Here is a 20,831-nt window from a genome sequence, read left to right as displayed (position 1 = left end):
ACTGAAGCTTCACTGAAGTCCTGAGTTACTCTGTGTGGGTGGCTGGTGGAGGAGCACGCCTGTCTTCTCATTTATTTACAGTCCTTCAAGGTTCCTTCTGAGTGTGCAGTTACAAGTGCTTGGGAAATGAACTTCTCAGTGCCTTCTCAGTACCTCTGCGCTTGAGGTGTGTAATATGGATGTGTATCTTAAAGTAGGCAGGTATTTGTTAGAAAACAAAACATCAACTTTCCTTTTGCAAAAAGGGGACCCTACGCTGAAGATTCCTCTGAAATTTCCACAAATGTGTAGCTCCGTTCTTGTTTCTATTTCCAAAACCACACAGGCTAAAAAAATGTTGAGGTGGTCAATCACAGCAATATGCCACCTCCATAAAAGAAAAGCATTGACAACTATTAAATGCAGTTATGCAGGGAAAAAATAAATAAATTAAAAATTACAAATCTCTTTTGTTGCAGCAGTTAAAAAGGCATAGAAGTTTTCTCACACCCACAAGCTTGGGAGTGCTGTATTTAGAGTGCTGAAAAGCAAATTCCAGTGCCGAAACCCGCTTCTCTGGAGGACTACATTTCAGTATACTGCCTAAGTCCTGGAAGCAGTGACTAAAACATACTTATTTTTGACATGTACTCTGGTACTGTCTGTCTTTCACAGATGGAACCAGACAGTGATCCTGAAAAGCAAAGACAAATCTAGTTTGCTACTATTTGCATATTTAATAGAAGCAAAGCAAGAAAACTGTATGATACTATTTACATTTTTGTGTAAACCTTGTCCCTTACGTGTTGCAGGATCTTGCTCTTTACAGAATGCAGCAAGTTCTTAATCCTGTGTCCTCATAAATAATTCATAGGAAAGGGACTACCAGGCTGTAGCTGTCATTCTCTCCTTTTGGCACTGTGATTTCTACAGGAATCTGAATCGTCTTGTCTCTGAGGTCTCATGTGTAAATGTAGCCAGGTACTGTTAGGCTTCATCCTGACACAAGTCCCTAAGAGGTATATGCAGATGAGATGGTTGCTCTCCAGAAAATTATTTGATTAAGCAGCAAAATTAATCAGTCTTTATGGATACAGTGAAACTGGAAGAGCCTCAATGTGTGAGTCTCTTGTTCACGTTTGTGTTAGTTTAAGTGAGACTTACTCTATTACTTGTTAAGGTTGCAAACCTGAATGCTGAATGTACAGTTGCCTCTTCAGGGGAACATGGCTTTCCCTTGATGGAAGAAATTGCTCATAAGGAAATTTCTGCTTTCTTTTGACATTTTAGCAGCTAAATAAATAAAATCTCAGGTCTCGCTAGGTTTTTGTCTTTGCAAACTTCTGCAAAGATGGGAGGTTTCTGGGGTAGGAAAGGCTGCCCAGGTTGTTTGTGGCAATCCAGCAAAGTCACTCCCATGTAGGTCAGCACAGCTGTAAAGATTTCCCTGGCTACAGGCATATGGTTGTGCCTGCAATTCCTAAACAACTCTTTAACTTTGAAAAATGGTAGTACAATTGTAAGCTACTTTGCTAGATAAGGCACTTAGAATGGTTGTCAGGGATATTTTCTATACTGGATGATGGTGATCCAACTGGTTACCAAAATAACTTCTTATAAGTTTGAGGCAGAGCATCCCCTGAGGCTGGTTGCAGGGGACACCCTGAGGAAAGCCAGCCCCCAGCTGCAGCCCGAAAGGCTGAGGGGTAACCGCAGCTGGGCGCGTGGTGGGAATTTGTGATTTATGGAACCACTGCGGAACCAGTTGGAGATCATTTGCTGCTTTCTCCTTCCTACTTTAAGAGGGACATTACAGTAAATAATGTCTGCGAAGAGGAGGGAAAAACATGCTGTGGTTTGTTTGACCTCCTTCTCCTTTTGCATCTCTTTGAAGTTGGTAAGTAAATAATTTGGGCAATGAAATCAGCACTCCACAATGTTCCTTTGTTTCTTCTGCTGCTCTGCCTTTGCTTCCTGTTCTCGGCCCTCATTCCTGCCACTGCTTAGTTAGCTTGGGCAGCAAAATGGGTGTCCTGAGGAACTGCTGCAGCACAGGGGTTAAAATGTTTCCTGGGAACCTAATGGAGTCAAACGAATTAAAATGCAATTCAAAGAATACATTTACACACTCTTTATTTTTCCTTTTGCAGTAGGGCATACTGCGAAGTGGGGGACTTCTTCCCTTGAAAAAATATTAATAATAATTTAAAGGCCATGGAAGAACTGCAGTCACTGTTTTTCCGGATGAATATAGATTTGCCTTATTTTTCAGTGGTTTCTTTCATTATTTGAAAATATTCCTTGCAGTCTCCATAAAATATTGTGAAAATGTAAGCTGGACTTCTGAAAAAAAAAACTGCTGTGGATTTATATACTTCTTTATGTACTGCTCAGCTGGTGTAAATGGCACCTGCCCTGAAATTGGTGATTTGTGAAATCCCCAAATGCATGGTCACCCCCCACCCCCATGACTCCTGCGTCTCTGGGCCCTGGCACCGTCGGGGAGGTGGGTGGAGGACTGGGGGTACTTGCCCACCCAGTGATGCCTTGGGCCCGCGATGTTGCCCTTCGGTTTTTTTACCTGCTTGAGCCGATTGCTAGGAGAAGCACAGAGTTCTGACATCTTCATCATTCTGTGGAGAAGTGAACAGTTTAGGTCCCAATGGCATGCTGTCTCTCCCTTCCATTATAATGGCACAGTAAAGAGCTGATGCTCTTGACCCAGATTTGTCGGCGGAGAGTTTCGAGAAGCGCTTAACTCTGGATTTTACTGCATCACCTCAGACAGCAGTGAAGGTACAAACCCATTCATGTTTGCAGCGTGCACGATTCTGTTAGTGATGAAGGTCAGAGTAGCTGTATGAAAACTTAAAGTGTTGTCAGACCACACCAGTGAACTTGGATGGCATCTGGCAAAAACCCTTGTTTTTTCCCTGGTCTTTTCTCCTATCCCACATGAGCAGGGAGGGCACAGGTTTGACTAGAAAGAGCTGATTTCTTTTTTAGATACTTATCTGTTCTTATACATGACTTGAATCTTCTTTCAAACATGGGTGCAGAACTCCTTCTTGACTCAGTTATTATTGTAGCTTTTAATAAGCTGGAGTTACTACTTCAGGGAAAGCTATGAGATGAATCTCATTTCTCCTCATGGGGATTCTCGTCAGAGCTCGCAAAGCCATACCCTCAACTCAGTGGCGTTTTCTTCACTTTGGCTGTGTCCGTTTGCAGCTGTGGCTCTTCAGAAAACACTGATTTTTGTCCGAATCCAAAATTTAGCTATAAAACCTCAGTTTTCTGCTTTTTCCTCTCGAGGGAAGGAGGACTGGGAAGGAAAAAGGACAGGCTGGCAGCACCCTGCCAACTCTGCGCCCTAGCCTCTGGGTGGGGCAGGGGGAGCACACCTTGTCCCAAGCACCACCACGAAGGTGGGCATCCAAAGGGATAACAAACTGGGAGAGAGGAGGCAGAAAGGGAAGTAAGGTTACTTTGGGGGTCTTCATCCCGGCGGGAAGAGATTGGCAGCCGAGGGGTGGCAGGTAGCGGCAGGCTGTAGCCGGAGAGGCCAAGAGAGAAATGCTGGTGCCCGATGGGGCTTGTGCAGCGGGGTGGAAGGGGGCAGGGAGCCGCTGGCTGTGTTCATGAGGGTGCCTACGTATAACACGTATTTAGCGCTGGAGCAAGTCCAAGTCCGTTATTAATTGCTTAGTGAGGGTGAATCAGAAGGATGAAAAAGGCAGCTGTTTGCTGCCAGGATATTGTAGCAATGCTTTTGAAAACGCACTTTGATATCATCCTATGTAACTGTTTTGTAGTTGGTGGTATAAACACGTTTAGTGAAAGGTGCAACACATGGAAACTTTTTATAGCAGTTATTTGAAAAACTGTAGCCTCTTCCCTAAACAAAAGGGCCATGTGCTGAGTGCTTGGATGAAGGCCTTACGCACACCCAGCCGTAGATATGAGTAAGGGGTGGAAAAGCCCGAGGAGCGCAGGAGCAAGAGGCCAGGGCTCGGCTTGTGCACTGGGCTTGGGAATGGATGGAAGGAGAGATTCAGCTCAGCCAGGTGATTTTGGGTGGCAGGAGGGTACCTCAAGGAACCAGCATCGTTTTCAGAGGTCTCTAACTCTGCTGCTTCTGCCACCACCACTGTTTTGCTAAAGCCACAGTATCTGTCAGGAGCTGTGTCCAGGGCAGCTGATGGTGTAGGGCCGGAGCTTGTTCATGGGCATGGATTTCACTGCCTGCACCCTTCCTGGGCAGGTTAGGTCCTGAGGGGCCCTCCTGCCCCTGAGCCAGCAGCCGTGGTCAGACCCAGCCCAGACACAGCTGCCTGGAGATAATCCTTCACCTTGTCCTGTGCACATCCATCATGAATGTGTCTTTCACCCTCTCCACAGGGACATGCGCTGGTGTCCTCCAGAGGGGTCCCAGGTTTGGTTCCACGCGCATGCGCTGCTCTTGGCGAGCACCGTGTGAGAGAGGGCAAGGTCCGAGCAGTGCTCCTGCTGCTGCAGCAGAAGGTGACAGTTGTGGTTCTCACTTCTTGGGGAGTTATTTCCACCGTCTGCCACAGGAGACTATTTTTATCTGTGGTAAACAGCTTTAATTCCAGCGCTGTGTGATCTTTGGTACAACCTGAGCGTAGGCCAACAGGCAGGCGCCCATGATCCAGAGACCACGATCTTGATCTTGATTCAAATGCCCGTGGGAACTTGGTTTACAAAGCATGTTTGATGTGCTTTTAGTAACTCCTGGTGCTGAGGAGAGATTTTATTAAATCTAAGTGTGTTTAGACTTTCTGGCTGCTGAATACCTTGTGCTCAAATATTTTGCTTTGCTCCCGTCCAGTGAGAAGGGATGAAACCTGGATGCCTGAGGCAAAGCTGCCAGCTTCTTGCCAAATGGGGTGATAGAAAGCAGTTCTCAGAAGTAATGCTAAGTGAAAATTTAGTGTTAGCAAGAAGCCCTGTGTTGAACTGACTGGTTGAATACACATATTTCCAGCCAGAAGAGCTGTGCCTATAGAAAGGGTATGACATCTTTCCAGTTTTCATAAGGACAAGCAGTTGTGTTTTAAGCTCAATGTATTTGAGGTTTGGCCAAGACGTTTCTACTGAAAATCAAAATTTCACGTGGAAAATAATGACAAGAACAAAACTAATGGTAGTATTGTTCACATTTTTCATCTGAAAATGTGAAAAGGAGTATGTTTTGAATTCCTTACAATTTGCCTCCATTTCTGAGCCCTTGGTATATAGTGGGGTTACATTTATAAGTTTTTTACTTCATTTAGTCATTAAATCTCTCTTTGAATTACCAGATCCTGAATTTTATTCTACCTTCCCTCTGTACCTTCAGACTCCTTCCCTAGGGTACATTTTCCAGCAAGTTTCAGTGTAAGATTTTTCTTTGCTCTGGTAATTTTGCTGACAAACTAAAAACTTAGAGCGGTAGTCAGGCTTCTCTGTAAGAAGCAATAGTTACCAGGACTTGGTCTGACTTTTTGGACATTACTTCGGTTCTTGTGGCAATCAATCTTTTGTCATTACCTTTTTCTTTGAGGCAGGCAGGCAGAACAGAGGCTGCAAGGGACGTTACAGGTGCAGGATGATGCTGTGCTTGCCTCTCATCAGTTGGAGTGTTTGAATGACCATGCTCCACCAGTGAGAAGTAGGAAAATAGCATTTATGCTTCTTAGCTCAAAAGATGTTCTGGTGCTAATACATTTCAGTGCTGACTCAAAGGCAGATTTTAAAAAATGGAATTTCACTGGGAAAAAGACCTCATATAACCTCAACAGAGGAGGATGGCAGGCTGAGGTCCCTGGTGCACAGTTTTGCCTGTACACTTTCTGCAGAAATGTAATGGTCTGTGACCTGGACAGTTGTCAGTGTCTTACCATGATAGCGATGTCTTTTCAGCTTTTTGAGGAGAGTTTTGTACCACAAAAGTTCCTTGGGATTGTACCGAGGTGACACAGGCCAGAACATAGCCCAGAGAGATGAAGATTATGTGAACACTAGACTTTTCATTTTAAGGAGTTCATCCCCACGACATTTTGTTGTGGTTGTGTAACTTTTCCCTTTGTTTTCCCTTTTCTTTCCCAATAAGGAAAAGTTGCAAACCAAGCTCCAGATAGTAGTTACTTTATTTTCATCAGACCAGCTAAAGTAAATGCTTAGTTTACATGCAGTTTAAATTAAAGGCCATGGGCAGTTCTTTTTACTACACAGCAGCTGGCTACACAGGCAGCAATGTTGTCCTGTGTCCTGCTGGAAGTGATCTGGTTTTACACTGCCTCAACCTCTGTGGACCGCTCTCTGGGTTCAGAAAGTTGATAGCTCATGTACTGTATTGTTCCTCGTATTTTTATTCCTGCTGCAGAAAGTTTCCATTGAAAAGATGATTTGTTCAAGAGGCCAGTTGGCCTTTCATCTTGACTATATTCATATGCATTCTGAAATCAATAGAGCTTGGATAACAAACTTGAACAACAGATGTTTTTTAAAGCGTGTGAACAAGGAGATCAGAAACCCCATATTTAATATGTTTTATGGTGATATGATTTTAGATCTCTGTCTCCTATTCACCTCTATTCCAAGCATGAACTTGCAACAAAATTAAATAGCAGGCAACAAAGCTAGTAATAATGCTTTAAAATAAATGCTGTCGCTTGTGAAAACGCGGTTAGCTGAGTTGGATGAAATGGCAGTGTAATTATACAGTAGCAAGTCCAAGTTTGATAGCTTGGAGATTATCTTTGCACAGCATGCCACTTTCCTCCCAATCCCCTGTATGGCACGTTTCTTTATCAACACTTCATTTCTAGTTGTTCACCTTTAAATAATCTTATAAATTCTTAAGTTTGTTCCTCCTAGTGACTGTGGAAGGAAATTCAGAAAGTAATCAAAATGAACAGTCCAAAACAGTTTAAACAAAATATCCCCAAAAGGAAAATTCTGGGTGGTTAAAGTGAACATTGTGAATTCCCAGCTCTGCAGGATTCTTTATTTTATGAACACTTCTAGGACTAACTTCAATTTTGCAGTGATAAAGGGTAACAGTATACAAGACTCCTACGTGAAGAATGCCTATGCCTTAACTGACTTAAAACTGAGAATTGCCTGTTACATGCATGTACATATGGCAGTAGTTCCACTATTGCAGTAGTTTCCATTATTTGGAAGATTCAAGCAGAATGAAATGGCTTAAGCTTTAATATATAAATTCTAATTGACTAGTACACTTTGAAACAGTTGACTAAAAATTGCTTCCTTTAGTAGTCAAGGTCTCTTGTCTGATACCTGCTTCCTTCCCCTCAGTGGATGCTTCCTGTTTTCCATGTCAGTCCCCACACCCCCCCATGTATTTCCATGTGCCTTTTCCTGTTGTCATACGTTCTCCTGCAGCTGCTCCTCAGATGCCTCTCCACCAAGGAAAGCCTCCAAAGCCTATCTGGCTCCTATACTGCGCCACGAAAAAACACTTTGCGGGCGCCTACCCTCACCCCTTGAGCAAGGAGGCAGCAGCAGTTACATCTCTGGACATGCTACTATGAAGTAGCCTGTGTACCACTAATGGTGTGCATCCCACTTTTGAAGTCCCTCTTGTGTCTTTGCCTTGTCCCCTGTGCTTTTTGTATTGTGCAAGTGGTGCAAGAAAACCCACAGGAAAGTAAGATGAGTCAGGTCCGTGATAGTAAGTAGTTAAATCATGTCTGTGCTTTCATGTATGATTCAGTTACCCTCTCTCTGATGGCTCTTTCTATGGAATGATAATTTGCAGAAAACTATTTAAGGAATGATCCTATCTATTACATGTGGAATTGCGTCTTCAGGGTTTCAGTAGGGTTTGGCTGTAAAACAGAAAGCCAGAGAAACTCTGTATGTACAGGACTGTCAAATACATCTTAGTTCATGAATGTTTCCAACCCTCCTTTCTACTGTAAATATGACTGTATTTATTTTAGATAGCCATGTTCTAACAACAGCATAACTGAGGTGGACTATTACAAAATACTTTTTTAAAAGGTGGAAGCGCACGTGAGACATGATTAAGTGGCCGGTATTTTCTTACACATTTTTTATTGAGGAGTACGTTTTGTTTCTCTTCCTTGTTTCTTCTCCTACTGCAGGGGATGGATGTGGGCATACAGTGATGTATCAAGACAGTGGGACCCTGGCATCCAAGAACTATCCTGGGACATACCCAAACTACACTCTTTGTGAAAAGAAAATCCAAGTACCTCTGGGAAAACGCCTGATCTTAAAAATTGGAGACCTGGATATCGAATCACAGAAATGCGAATCCAGCTACCTTACCATCCAGAGCTCTTCAACATTGCATGGTATGTAAAAGACAAGGCAATGGTCGATGCATGAACTGGTAAAAGTGTGAGTAAAAGCCAGCTCAGCAAAATGCAAGAAATGTTAGCCTGTGTCCTTTCCTCCTCCTTCTCGTATTCAAGTGTGTCGTTCTCAGTGTGAGAGGCCATTGCCCCTTACACTGTGTGTTGTTCTGCCAAGGCTGGGTGTGCTGCCATGCTGAGCTGTGGAGGGCCTGCCGGGGCTACGGGGGCTTGCGGCCAGCTCTGGAGCGTCTACCTCAAGGGCTCTGCCCTCAGACCTGTGGAGCTGTACTATCACAGCTTTGGTACAGCAAGTATGTGGGTCTGTATCAGCCCTATACACTTCTCGAGTAGGGGAAGAGCTAGCTCATGAAATAGAAGGAGACAGATGAGAAATTGGAGTCAACGATCTACATATCTCTATTTCCTAGGCAGTTCAGGGCTCAGAGAGGAGATAACCTATATTATTGCTAGCTATTAGTCACTGATAACCTTTGCTAATGCACAGGCTTTAATACTTGCAGATATTAAATACGTGCAGCCAGTCTGCACTCCTGTAAGAGATTTGCACAGGAAGGTAAGTGAGTAATATGCTATAGCTGTGCACTTAAAACAATCATAATGACAACAGGATCCTCTCCAGGGAGAACGTGAGGCCTTCCTCAAATCAGTATTCCCAGCCAGCTGTTGTTGAAATTTTTGATCTGCTCTTTCTAGAAGAGTCAAACTGACTTTCAAGTTAGTGTGCCCTTTTTCAGGAGTCTGATTTACAAGGAGTTCCACAATGAAGGAATAAACTCATGAATCGACAGTTTGTAAAATTTTGCCTACTGGGAGTGGGCTGTAGCCCTTCAGTTAGCTGGGGCTGAATATGCTGTACTGGACTTACCAAGCAGAATGGATTCAATGGGAAAAGACAATGAAGAGATGAGCTGCACAAAGCCTGTGCAGGTTTTCCAGGTCACCCAGCTCATTGCTTGGCTCAGTGAAGTGTGTGGTTCTCCTAAGCTGAGGACTCATAAGATATCTTAGTAGTAAGGAGGGATGATTGCCTTTCATTCATGAGCATGATAGGCCTATCACTCATCTGGTAAGATAAGATCAAGTGATGTATTAAAGCCTTGCTCACAAAAGAAGGTAAAGGTAATTATTGCTCTCATGGGGGAGGTATTACGTTTTGAAACAGCTTTCACCAAGAGTGGGCAGTGACATGTTGATATCTAAGCCTCGTGTAGAGCTTGATTTGAGGCATAAGGAAAGTTTCTGTTTGTGTGTGCTGGGATTTTTTGATGTTGTTTACCTCATTTCAGAACTGTAAGTAATGAGTTGTTCACCTGAAGCAGTCTGTCTATACTTGGCAGTAAGAGATAGGTGGTTAGTATTGTCTTATCATATCTTTGAATAATTTTTATTGATGCTATCATGACATTTCTAATCAAAGGCTTTTCTAGGAAACAAGGATAAATCAATATATTGTTTTCTGAAGTGAAAAATGAAGCTTGGATGTTGATTGAAATTCTGATTCTTTACTCATCAGCCTGAACACATCTTCACATAGTTCAGTCCTGCACTTAGCCTGTAAACACAAAATACCTGTGTGTTATGCAATCAAATCCATATAATGAATTTCTTTAAAGTATTCCCACACCCATTTTCAGACCTGATTGGTAATGTCTGATGCATATGGACTATAATTTGATTCTCAGTAATGAACTGCACAACTAGCAGATTTTGCTCATATCTGATTAAACAAGTTTTGCAGCTTAGGCATACACACCATCTGTAATGGTTTTTGTGGTCTGCAGCTCACTCTAGACTTTCCCACTAACGTACCTACAGAATCTCTGATCTACATTCAGTTAAATCTGTGCAGAACTACAGCGTGGAAATAGTGCTATATGCATGAATTCATGATATCGCATGTGTTTTAGAAGACACAGGAATTCATAGATGACATTAGACCTTCTCTAAGTTGTTTCAGTAGTTTTGCTATAGCTCTGGGTTTTAATATGCATTTATGTAAGCAAAAGAAGGTCTGTGAGTGGGCAGTGCTAAGTCCATTCAGTCTGTTAAGTGCCCTTTTAGGTAGCTGTTTCTGAGCCCAGGTCTCCTTTTCGCAACCCTCCCCTCTTCATGAACATCTACAAGCAGGTCAACATCTTCCCTTTGGCCAAGAAGATACTGACCTTTGCCGTTGCAATTCTTTCATCGGATGATGGAGAGTCAAAAATATTTTGCAGGCACTGAAAACATCTGAGCAATTAAAAACTAATCTTTGCATGTTTTCTGTATTTGACCTGGGTTTAAAAAGGAAAATCTAAAAAGCTAAGTATGAAAGCTGGCAGTGTGAATATTATTCATGTTTCAAATTAGCCAAGCAACCTTTGCTCCTTATTTAAAAGATTTGCAATTAAAAGACAATAAGGTCCAAAAGGAAATATATTTTAAATACCATGCTGATCTCTTCAACCCTACAGAAAAAAACAGAGTGAATGTCAGCATGTGTACGAACGTCTATTGAGGAGTGTATCTGAAGCTTAGAAAACTGGCAGAGGCAAAACACTAGATTATGTTTGTAAATATAAAATTAGTGTAATCAAGTCTTCAGATGACAAAGTATGGTTTTCCTTTCAGATTTCTCCCATGTGTTGTCTTTACATTTAACTGTGATTCATTCACCGTTATAACCTTCTGCTGGGATTCATGCAATACAGCAAGGAGTAACTCAATTCATAGTTGGGTTATTTATATTCCATGCAGTAAAGGGAAGCTGTTATATACAAATGAATGGATTAATTGATTTATGTTAGCCATAACATTGATTTCTTCACTTTTGTAAGTCAGTGACTACAGATTAGACCACTTACATGCAAGTTTTATTTAAGTTCAGGGCATTCCTCAAATTTTGTAGACTGATAGAAGAGTACTATGAATCTAATTCCTCCCTAGAAAAGCATGTAGCATTGCGTATGCCAGTCTGCTCAACTGGGACACAAACATGACACTACAGATCTTCTCACCTTTGATACTTCTCAGCTTTGATGGACCTGTGAAGGCAGCCATTGCTTTTAGATTTCTCCAATATTGCCATCAAAAGATGGTCATTAAATAATCTTAATGAAGCTCTAATACTGGAGACATAAAGTGGCTGAACACTGTATGTCTGGGTTATTACTCTGCATACTATTTTCTTCAGTGTTTACTGGAGGAAAGAACTTGTAGCAAGCCTTTTGTTTCAAACTGTTAGCTTTGTATCCAGACTTAGATGTGAAAATATTAATCATCAGTCAGCAAAGGTAGTCTAACACCAGTTTTGGTGAAACTGAGTCACCTTTGTCTGACAAACCTTTAAATATTATCACAGCTTTGCACGTGTTGTCTCTAGAAGAAATAAATAGAAGATCATGTTCTGTTTCAAAGGCATAGCTTTGCACTGGATGAAAATATGGGGGCTTTTTGTCTCACAAAAGGAATCTAGAATAAGAATTAATATGAAGCATGATCTCACAGTGTAGACAAGGTGCAACCTTTACTGAAATGCTTTTTGTCTCGAGTTAATTGCGTTATCTGAGCATATTAAAAATACTGAGCTCTTAATAAGAACTTCTGATTTTTTAATTAGTTAAAGGGATATGTGAAAACAAGATTAAGCATGCGGTCCCTGTAGTTCTCAAGAACACAGCTTGCACTGCTTATGAAGGTGTAACATAAATGTTTTAAAAGTTCAACAGGAACTGCTCTTAGTCAGCTTTTTTCATGTCTTTATCAGACTTCTGCCCCTCTTTTGACCCTTTTTTCTTGCTTTTTTCCCGCTCTTTCCCCAACTAATGGCTTAGTGATTTTTCCCTTAATTTTGTGCGATGATCAGTCTTGACTGGAGAGATAGATGAAAGAAGAGATAAGTGCCTGCCTACTTCTCCATTCACTTGCAGTCAGTAGGAGGTTGATGTGTTCCTCTGGGGTGGATGTCAGATCTGCTGAGTGACTAGTAATAATTTGGAGAGTTAGTGCAGTTAACTTGTTCTTGCATAATTTACAGCTGGGAACTAGTGTGAAATAGATAGAGAAATTACTGAAAATGCTTTCTTCTCCCTGCACCCAGTTACTAAGGGTTGTTAGACAAATTGAACATTTACTGATGTGTGAGTGTCTGATGGCTACTGAGAGAGAGTGTGCGCGTGTGTGTGCGCGCACACATATTTCTGCGGGTGTGCAGGAGAACCGAGTGCCTTTGCATGCCTCCTACCTGTCTTTGTGACTTGAGGGGATTCATCAACCCAGTCTTCCCTTATTGTATATTGTAATAAATATCTTGCTTGAATAAAGGGTGTGTCAGGTTTCTTTTTCGCCCCTCAAAGGAAACTTGTTATTACAGTATTGTTTCTGGTATTTCAGGAAATCCAGTGAAATGCCCAGACAAGTTCTCGCTGAAGATCAAGTCGAGCAGTTTCTTAACAGTCAGAACTCTTCTAACAGTTGGGTTTCGCCTGAGTGGTTGCAGTATCCCAAGGTTTCAGCTTTGGAAAGACTTAGGCAACAAAGAATGTCTGCTTTTCTTTTAGCAAATGAACTCTTTTTTCCTCTTAGCTACATAAAGTGTACAGTGTATTTTTCTGTGGTTTTTGTTAAACAGCTACAGCTCTTTATTAACGATTCATAACTGTTGCTGTGCTTCTGTCTTTGGGTTTGGCTAAAACCACAGACATGTTAGAAGTGGGGCAATCTCACCTGAGGTCAAGCAGGCAGACCTACAGCCGGTGCAGGTGGCCCAGACCCTCCCTTTTTAAATTGTAATTACTTCTCCAGCCTGACTCTACTTGGATGCCTTTTTCTTTCCTTTATCTCAGTCTTTGGCAACACTTTGGAAATGCTAACTGAAAGTTATATTTGTTTTTCCTAAAATGAGAAATGCTTACCACTCTGTCTGAGGTCAGACTGTGTTGCACCGAGTTAAATGTTGAATAACCGGGCTCTCTTATCCTGACTAACAAATGTGACTACTCTGTCAACTCATATGTGCTGAGTATTAAACACTGCCTTCCCCACGTCCTGCAAAGAAGGGCACAGAGCGGCACTTTACGTCTCCTGGCACGTCCTTGCAGGGTGACGCTGATTATCCCTGCACATGTGCGTGGCAGTGTTGGAGCAAAGAAAAGGCCCTCTCTCCTCTCTCTTCTCATCCTTGGTAGGGGGAGAGGAAGAGTAACTGCTTAGGAAAGTGAAACATTTGTGTGAACGTGGGATGGGGATGAATTTCAAGAATGCAGACGTTTTCATACAACAGATCCTTGCTGGTTTTGTGAGCTGTTTGTGAAAGACTTGAACTCTGGCTGAGTTTTTAGCGCTGAAGTGAAGCAAGCATAATCCGTGTTCATCACATCCCCTGTCCTTCCCCAGCTACTGAGGTACTTCCAAATTGCTTTATTTGAGAAAAGGCTACTGAATATAAGGATCACAATTTAAAGCATTTTTTTCCCCAAACAAACTCCTTAGGAACTTATAATTCTGGGGAGGCAGATCCATGGGATCGTTGCTATGCTTTGCTCACCAGCCATGCCTTACTCTGCAAGTAAAGACAGAAAAAATGGAGAGGATTTCCCATTGAAGAGAGGACATTACGAGTTGATATCTAAACTGAGTTTCTTAAAGACCTCTGCAAATGTCAAACTCCAGATTTCAAATGAAGTTGAGCAATTTGAAAGCAGAATGAACCGGACATGCAATAGCTAAAGAGGGAAAAAATTGCTTTTAAAAGGAAGCAAAAGCCTTACAGAAGAGGCAGAAAGTATGAAGAACTACAGAAACAAATGGCACAAGGCATTGCCAGCTGGTGTGAAAGAGTCCTCTAGGCACAGCGCTTCTTAAGGGAAGTAGAAAAAAATGAAGGAACATAATTCAACAAAGCAATTTCAGGAAATATGCCAGAGCCTGGTTGACAGTAGAAGTAAACTAGACCTCATAAAACCAGACAATGCTGTAAAGATCATCAGATTTGCAAAACAACACTATTATGAAAAAGACAAAAGCAGTAGACTATTGCTAACATTTAAAAAATAAACAACATGTAAAATAATCTCTTCAGTCTCCAGACAAGCCAGCCAAAGGATATCCATGAGACAATTTACCGTGTATCTTTCAGGATGTTAATACTGCTTGGAGACAGTGGTTCCAAAATAAAAGTATTATTTCATTTAAGCCACCTAAACCATACCAACAGATTAGGAGTTCTGGACAAAAGGCATTAAATGTTAGTTTAATTATAGAGAATATTAAATTAAGTACATTCAAAATCCCTAGGCCCATAATAGCTCTCCTGCAGAATTTTAAAATACATATATATATATATTAAAGAATCTGGAGTGAACAGACGGAACCACAGTTGGGTCAACTCATTAATGGGACATGGAAAGAAGAAAAGGCCCTGGCATCTAGATGTAGTAATACTGAAATATGGAGAACAATTACTCGGTTTCATGACATGTAACACATCTGTTTATTAAATCAAACTCTTCTTTGTTCTTAGTAAACAAACCAAATAATCCTGCCCACTTAGCTCAGCAGAGCTCCAGCCGAGTCACTTTAACAGGAAACAGGGAGAAAGATCAGCATTCATGACTCGTTTTTCAAGTCAAATATGCAAAGCAACCCACCTCACAAATAACATTAGAAGATGAAAAACTGGTAACATGATCTGGCAGTTCTCAAAAGGGATCTTAAAAAACTTTTGGCTTAGTCCCAAGTTTGGGAATTAAATATTTATCCAGAGTCAGGTCCAAATGCTGCAGTAAAAGTTAACAGGGCCCTATAAACAAGTTTCTCGTTTTCATACCAGACACAAACCATGGCTTTCTCCATCATCCCTCCTCTCCACTATGGCTGTACAGTACTCATACAGACAGCCAGGGCAAATCAGTAAATCCTAAATGGAGTGGACAGAGAAGATGGGGAGCACGTATAAATTTTAAAAGTAGATGTTAAAGTAGTATTTTTGTCACTTCAGTTGCAAGTGGAAAATACTGACTAGTAAATACAGTTTTCAGATGAAGTCTAATGTCTACAGATGCTGATTGTTTTTAATCTTGTAATGTCTATAAAATCTCACAATATATGTACTCAAGGTAATAGGTAAGTGAATGGAGAACATATCTGCTGGATGTTACTGTGTATGTAAAAAGTTCATGTAATTACACTAAAGTAAATGGAGGACTGCTGTAGGGAAGTGCATAGGAAAGAGCACATGTGGTTAAAAACAAAGACATTATTTTTCTAAAGAAAATCAGACAACCAATGAAAGCATAAAATTCTCTCATCAGTCAAAACCGAACCCAAAGAATTGTCTTGACCCTGAATCAGTTTTATTTTCTAAGCATTACTAGTTGTCCCCCTGGGAAATTTCTTGGAAGACCATCAATGTAAAATAAATTGATTAGGGGGAAAATGAGAATTTGAGGTTAAAAAGCCTGCTCTGCAAAAACTTGGCAGAATGGGGAGAGGTGCTGCTAAACCTAAAACAATATTATTGGGTAAATCAAATCAGAAAGGTGCTTACACTGGTCATTTTAAACACAATAAGCACTGAAAAGAGTGGAATAACACCTCTTCCTAAAAACAGACTGCACATGTCTCTAGTTCTTTCAGGTAGAAAAGAACCTCTAAGCCAAACCAGTATCTGATCGGTTTCTCTAAGAACAGCAATAGAAGGGTGAGATAATGCTTACACTTTTTTCTAAACTCTACCTCTCTGTGCTCATTTCTGTATTTGATAGCACAGAAATAAACTGCTAGATCTTGGGCAAGTCTGAAGACCTGGCAGTGTAGTGCTGATATGGTATTACCTGAATTATTGAGAAGAAATGTGTTGAAATATTCTGCAAGGCTTCCTCAGTTTGCAGCAAGAGAACAAGTGAATGTTTTGTAGTATTAATAGATACCTTTTTTTTTTTTCAACTCTATGCAGAAAACTGATGAACTTTTAGAAAATATTCCTTCCTTCAGTGAACAGTGTTTCTTGCTTCTATATATACTTCAAGGAATTAGTCCTAGGCCCCCTTAGTTCTGAGCTACCTATGAGAGCCTCTTGGTACATCAGAACTGCTCTTGGCAGAAGATAACCGTAGCCTGGTAACCCTTCTTGGATTTACAACTTAAGAGTAGAAACTTGTCTTTAGGCATTGCAAGCTGATTTCTTAAGCTGATTGTTTCTGAATTTTTGTCTTTCATTTGGATTATACAACTCTATGTGTCTAGATGATTTTATTTTATTTTATTTTATTTTATTTTATTTTATTTTATTTTATTTTATTTTATTTTATTGGTTTTGCTTATGACATGTGTGATTTGTTTGTATAATTACCTGGAATGTATGTAGACTTGCTACTGGAGAATACACATAGCCCTCACCCAGCCGGTGTGTGGTTGAGTGAACAGCCATCTAAATTATACTTACAGAGTAGACAGGTCACTGCCAATCGCTGAGAGGGAGAAAGCCAAAAAGCACTTGTGAGAAAATATGTAAAGACAGTCCTTGAGAGAAGAAAAGGACTAAAGCTTTCACAGGTGTTTTATTTTGAAGAAATGTAATGCCTCCTTGTCTTCTTCCCCTTTCTCTCTCTCTGGGAAAAAAATATCTAAGTTAGCACTTTACTTCTCCCACTGCAATCTGACACAAAAGACCTTCTCAAATAAATCACTCGTGCAGTTGTCTGGTATGACACAGTGTCAGATGCTGTCTTTTTGATAAGTTCGTTTCCTAAGCAATTTGTTTAACCCTTTTTATAGACATTGTTTTCTCTGACTAAGTCATGAGTCATTTTCAATACATGAGTACTCCAGGGAAATGTCACACTCGTCGCTTTTTTCTCTGCCTGCCTTGCTTTGCTGTGTGATTTTTACAAGCCGAAAGACAGAGTTCCTCCTTTGGTTTGTCCCATTCTGCTGGCAACTGGCTGTTGTTGGCCCCAACTGGGCTACTCTATAGGCTGATCTTACAGTTGTTATAAGGCTGGTGAAGTATTTAGGAAAGACACCCCCCCCAAGAGTATCAAGCAAAATGAAGAGGCTCTTAGGAGTCTGTTAGGAAGGGTACCACTCATCAAATTTGTGCTGTGATTGTAATTTCTTGTATCTATCTCAGAAGTCAATTCCAAGTTGTCCTAAAGTAGCCACCACCAATAAAATGAGATTGTCTAGGAAAAATCAAAGTGATCTTTTTACTCCCAAGGACTTGCTTTAGGATCCAAAAGCTGTCATTCACCAGAACAGATGGGCTGAGGGCTTATAAAGGGTTTTGTTTGTTTTTTCTCTTGGGGAAAAAAAAAAGTTTGCCATTTTACAAAAACCTCTTCTTAGCAGTTTATATTGTAAGCATCCTCACAAATCCAAAAAAGTGTACCTGAACTGCCTTGGATTTTCTGTGTTGTCTGTGCTTGAGGGCACCAGGGACAAGTGTTTGCACCCAGGTGTGGTGACAGAAGGCAAGCGCAAAGACTGTGGCAATCTCAAAAGAAAGCTCCCCTCAGGAACTGACTTCTGAAGAAGCAAATGTAATTATTAAGAGTCCCGGGCACGCCTGCTGTCACAAGAAAGGAGTGTCCCAAAGGCTGTTCCAAGATACTGCAGTTGGTAGCTATAAAACCCTTATCTAATTCAATGTAAGCACAAGGCTCTTGTCTCCCTGTCCCACTCCCTCCATCTTCCCCTTTCTCTCCCTCTCTTTTTTGTTTAAAACTCTAGAGACTTGAACTGTATACTTCAATGGTCTGCTGATGTTTTTAAAAGGAAAAGAAATTAAGAAATTTTCTGAGTAAAGTAGTACTGCCTTGTAGTACAATTTGGCTTGTGGCACACAGGTCCTTGAAAACCAGGTACCCTGTTTGTGATCTTAATCTTTCCTGAATGGTTGCTGTGCTACAGCAGCATGAGCTGTACTCGTCTGGAAAGTTTATCTAGGGGACCCTGTGTAGATACCTTGGATTGCCTTTGAATGTTCTGTTCTTTTCTGTGATGAGTTACTGCTGGTTGTAAGCATGCTGTACTTCAAAGGCCGAAGGGCATTAATCATTCTCTTAAGGCTTATGTGATGAGAGACATGGATGCTGGAATTGCTATCATGGAGAGACAATTGGATCCTGGCCACTCCTTGTCAGGGTAACTTTGGAGTTCATACCTATAAAGGACTGAAGCCAAAACCCTTTTGTCAACATTTGGATTGGTACTGAAGGAGAATAAGCATGTTATGAAACTTTGCTAATCATGGGAATATTCCAGTCTAACTGTGTCATCTATACTTTTGACATCATCTTCGTTTTGTCTGCAGGGCCGTACTGTGGTAATGTGATGCCCGTCCCCAAAGAAATCATTCTGGATAGCAATGAAGCGACTATTCACTTTGAGAGTGGATCCCATGTGTCAGGACGAGGCTTTCTGTTGTCCTATGCCAGTAGTGATCATCCAGGTAAAGTGAAAACCAAAAACACTATTTCTAAAGGATTAGTGGCATAGTCCCCCTTTTTTCATTATCTTCTCTACACATATAGAGTTTAACCAAAATGTTTGGTCCTAAATATTTCCAAATTAGCATGAACCATGATATTTTTAATAGCATGTGTACAAGAAGCAGCTGTAATAATAACCAGATATAATAGCTACTGAAATCCTACCTAGGCAATTTGCAATATAGGCCCAGTGAAAAAGAAAATTGGTACCTTCTCCTTGAAGCTTCACTGTATTCTGGGCTCTGGCATCTACCACTCAGTGATAGGATGAAAGGATAGGAGATAGTAAGATTTGATTCCTACACTTAATATTCTGGGGGTCTGTGCAACTTCGTTAAAGGTGTAAACCATAAGAAGAGTAGAAGAGGAAGATGAAAAGAATGAGGGAAAACCAGGGAAAAGCATAGCTGTTGTTTTCTATCTAATAAAATTGTTTAAGTATTATACAGAGAGATCTTTAAATGTAATTTCATGTGTAGCCAACTATTTGTCTGTATTTCTACATCCTGCAATAGGGATTGACATTTGAAAACTTTTCACAGATCTAATCACATGTTTGGAACGAGCAAACCACTACACAAAGGCTGAATACAGGTAAAGAGGGTTTGCAACTCTCTGCGCTGTGGCTTGCTTTGCTGTAGCTGTCATCTGGTCCAATTGTTAGAAAATGACATATAAGGCAGGTATGGTCTTGGTTTTCTGGAGAAGTGAATTTTTTTGAGCTCTGATGCTGCAATAGTCCAAGGCCCGGTTGTGAGAAGCAGTAGTGCAGAATGGAAGTCTGCGGCCCAGAAAGACGAAGGAATAGAGTTACAGAGCAAGTCTCATTTGGGCATACATATACATGGTATATGTAAAAAGAGTTTCCACTTTGAAATTCAAAGTAGCCTCAAATTCCAGTGCTTCTCCTGAGAGCAGATCACGCCCTCGCTGATACAAGATTATCTGAGGACAAGCTACAATTTCTTGGTTCCTTGAACCTTGTGATAGGATTTGAAATGGTAATAAATCGTGCTCTCCTGGCTGCTGTCTGGATGTGCATGTAGGCTTCTTATCTGGGCTGCGCTGAAAACTCGTGTGGTAGCATTTCTAGAACAAGAGAATTAAACAGAAATGCCCTTGCAAAACTGCTTTTCTGGTTCTTTGTGTGCTGCTGTGTGCAGTCCACTCATGACCTCAAGGGCCCATTTATTTACCTCCTAGACTCACTAACAGACCATCAGCCAGAATTTACTGCTAAAATATTTATTGGTTTGAGAGCATTTCTTCTGTACGAGTTTGTTTCTGTGTATTGTCACTACAGTTCATATTTTAAACAAGCCTCTCTTCTCTCACTACAGCAGATACTGTCCTGCTGGCTGCAGAGACATAGCAGGTGACATTTCTGGGAATATCGGAGAAGGATACAGAGATGTAAGTACACAGGATAAGGAGGTGAAATTTATAAAGACAGAAGAGAGAAGCATAGCACAACTTGGTTTCAACTGTTGTTGCTTGATTTCTGTCAGTAATTCTTCCCAGCTGTGTTAGATACACCTTTTATTATCAGTATATGAGTATGCTATCAGTATATAAGCACATGGAGACACTTTTCAAACAGACCAATCAATTGTGTGAGAACAAAGTCCGCTGATTGCCAAATACACCTACTGACTTGCAGTTTCTGGCTTTCTGGAAAAACCCTGCATAGGGTTTGTCCCTCTTCAGGCAGTGTTCAACCTTTTACTAAATATTCCTACAACTTCAGCTTTTACTTGTTTGGAGTCCATGTGCATTTCTTTTCTAAAGTTATCACTTCTAGGAAAAAAATACATTTCAGTATCATACAGGTTTTCTTTAAGGTTATGCCTGCAGTACCGCAGCAATCTGTTCTGAGATTAAATAAATACTATACACTGCCTAATCACATCCCACTGATAACTACCAACCTCTTGGTTTGTTTTAACTGCTCGTTCTTTAAAGCGAAGAATTTGCCTGAGTGGTTGCATTTATCCACAGTTCATGTCAC

The 20,831-nt window shown here is 41.0% G+C and overlaps 1 protein-coding gene across 1 annotated transcript in view; it reads left to right on the top strand.

Annotated features, from left to right (window-relative positions):
* Window positions 1-20,831, top strand: part of DCBLD1 (discoidin, CUB and LCCL domain containing 1) — a 49,000-nt gene that overhangs the window by 8,071 nt on the left and 20,098 nt on the right. Inside the window, 4 exon segments of the mRNA XM_059835603.1 lie at window positions 8,118-8,330; window positions 18,646-18,783; window positions 19,366-19,417; window positions 20,164-20,236. Of these exon segments, the coding sequence (XP_059691586.1) occupies window positions 8,118-8,330; window positions 18,646-18,783; window positions 19,366-19,417; window positions 20,164-20,236 (476 nt within the window).

This window comes from Gavia stellata, chromosome 2, assembly GCF_030936135.1.
Source record: "Gavia stellata isolate bGavSte3 chromosome 2, bGavSte3.hap2, whole genome shotgun sequence".
NCBI classification, from domain to species: domain Eukaryota; kingdom Metazoa; phylum Chordata; class Aves; order Gaviiformes; family Gaviidae; genus Gavia; species Gavia stellata.
Note: the sequence above shows the minus strand (reverse complement) of the source record. Positions and strands in the feature narration are given on the sequence as shown.